Raw genomic sequence first — 2,621 nt, forward strand, 5'->3', positions numbered from 1 at the left:
TACGCTTATTATTTTTATTTTAACCTCCATTTCAACCAAAATAAATTTTCCCATGTTCTAGAAAATTCTGATCGATCAATAGGTGGCGCTATATTTCTCACAGATAGCGCTACGGCAAAAAAGTTGTTAATAAACAAAAAATAAAGATCTACAACAACTTACAAAAATTCGTAAGGTCCGCTGGTTCGTTCCGTGGCTTGGCATATCGTCGGGCACGGTTTGCTAGAGGGCGTTGGTTTGAATCCAGCCGAATCGAAGGAATTTTTTCTAAGTGTTATTAATTTTTTTTAAATGTGTAATTTGCTATATAGATTTTTTGTGTCGTGTCTACATTTTTTTTAATTTTAATAAACTAAAAACTATGTTTTCATTTTTTTTAGACTTGTTGCAATTTGTAGGCATAAGCAAAAGGAACACCCTGAAAACAATTTTGATAGCGATATTTCTTCGTCGTTTTCCATTTCTGTATATGAGTCGCTAATATACGGTTTCACGCTGAATTTCACGATAACAAACAAAAAAAAAAGATTAAATATGGTATGAATTATAGACAGATGGTTGGGCAGACATGATCACATGGCTCCTAGTTCGCCATGGTAACCTTAAACGAAACGGAATTTCACACATCAATTCGGCATTTTTTATTTGATCAACATCTTATATGTATTGAGCATATTTTATACTTCCAGATTGAAATACAATCAAAGTGAAGGAGTTTTATTAGATCAACAAATAGGCCCCGCATCACATTGGAAGTGGCATAGCTTGAACGACCCCCCAGTATTGCAGCAAGTTATGATAGACACGCAAATGCATCACAAAGATCCTAGAATAGCGCGACTTGGCAATGAAGTATCTGCAGGACTACAAGACAATAATAAAGATATGGTCGCTATTGAGTTCGAGAATGCTATAAAAGAGAAATCTCAAAAAATCAGCGAAAAGTTTAGTCCATTTCAAATAAAAATGAAAGCATTAAAAATCAACGAAAATTTTTCTATCAGAATATTAGATCAAGCGTCCATTTATCTACTATTTAGAGATGGAACGACTAATTTGAAGCTTAATCTCGGTATGTTATTGGATAGTCACGAGATAGTTGATACTGACATCGCAGACATGGGTGAAATTAGTACTGGTCTGGAGAGACTTCCGGCTCAAACGGAAAGTCTGGAGGCACTGCAGCGCAACATAAAGTACGCGCAAAATTTTGAAAGATACAGAACAGAGCGGGACCGCTGCTTGCGCCTTCCGGTGCCTGCAGCCAGTGTCGACAGAATCAAAAACTTAATATCCAAACCGCTGCAACCTGAACTAGCAGAAGTAAATTACGTCACAGTTAATGGACAGTGCGAACGTTGTTATAGTAGAAAACCTTCAATTTGCGCATTATATTATAATAATCGTCTTAGTTAATGTGTAATGTTAAATGAACGTGCTTAGTTATTTATTTTTTCTGATTGCCAGAGTCGTGTACAAGAGTAACATCTTTAATATATTACCATTATACACTCCACTGGTCATTGTATTAATTTTCTTACTGTAATACATTTCTGTGTTATATTTACTTCCACCAGCGCAGGTCGCAAAAACATGAGTTTCACGATATACCTGGACACACGGAACACATTGATCCGACATTTCGCCTTTATCTTTAACCCCTAAGTATAGTCGTGGGTCCAATGGAACCAGGTTCATTTTTTAAACTCGCGTAGGAATAGCTGCAGGCGACGCAGCTCTTTCCACTCCTCAATGCCTTCCGATGGTACGCCGAAGCGCGCACTGTGAGATGGACGTGTTTTGCTCGCTGCTCCAAATGTAAGTAATGGTTTACATGTGGGTCCAATGGATTCAGGACTATAGATACGTAAGCTTTTTGTGTGACATATTTTATCTATTTTTGTTTTTTATTTTAGTTTCTAGTCATGGCGAATTGAAAAAGTGTCTTAGTAATTCAAGAAGATAACGCTGATTTAGACAGCGATGAGCGAAAAATCGACGAAAATTCTATAACTGCACGCAATACTGTGGCTTCAAATTCTGATAAAGAGTTTTCAAATAATGACGAGGATTTTATTAGAATTAGTGATCATGAAACGTTCTGAAATATCTGATAGCGAAAATCCTAATGAAAATAAAGTTGAAATGATCTTTATGTGAACCTTACATCTATTTACACGGCATATGCAAAAACTGTGCTGTTCATGTTCATAATTAGAATAAATTGCGTAGTTTTTTCACAAGGAGATACTTTTATTTTTGTAAACATGTAAAACTATATATTTTGAAATGTAAGAAAAAAGTTTTGTTTTTGGATTTTGACCAATATTTAATTTTTTATTGACTGTTTTTAGTTAACCTGATTTTAGGTTAACTAACTACTAACTAAGAAAATTACGACTGACATAAATAGATATTGATATGAATGTTCCTACAGTTAATTTATGCAACACTGCATTTGTTAAGGTTAAAATAATAGTGTGAATAAAAAATATTAAAAAAATAATATATATAATATATATATATATATATATATATATATATATATATAATATATATATATATATCTTATATTTTATCACCATTCCAAAATACATTGGTCCATTAAACCCACGACTATA

At 33.8% G+C, this 2,621-nt stretch overlaps 1 protein-coding gene across 2 annotated transcripts in view; it reads left to right on the forward strand.

The window, feature by feature from the left end:
• LOC113233079 overlaps positions 1–1,511 on the forward strand; it is an 8,892-nt gene extending 7,381 nt beyond the window's left edge. For both annotated transcript variants that reach the window (XM_026468059.1, XM_026468058.1), the window contains exon 5: positions 690–1,511. In XM_026468059.1, coding sequence (XP_026323844.1) covers positions 690–1,416 — 727 coding nt within the window. In that variant the 3' untranslated portion in view covers positions 1,417–1,511. The remainder of the gene's footprint in view (positions 1–689) is intronic.
• The last annotated feature ends 1,110 nt before the right edge of the window (positions 1,512–2,621 follow it).

This window comes from Hyposmocoma kahamanoa, unplaced genomic scaffold (assembly GCF_003589595.1).
Source record: "Hyposmocoma kahamanoa isolate Upper Pololo Valley unplaced genomic scaffold, ASM358959v1 78, whole genome shotgun sequence".
Lineage (NCBI taxonomy): Eukaryota > Metazoa > Arthropoda > Insecta > Lepidoptera > Cosmopterigidae > Hyposmocoma > Hyposmocoma kahamanoa.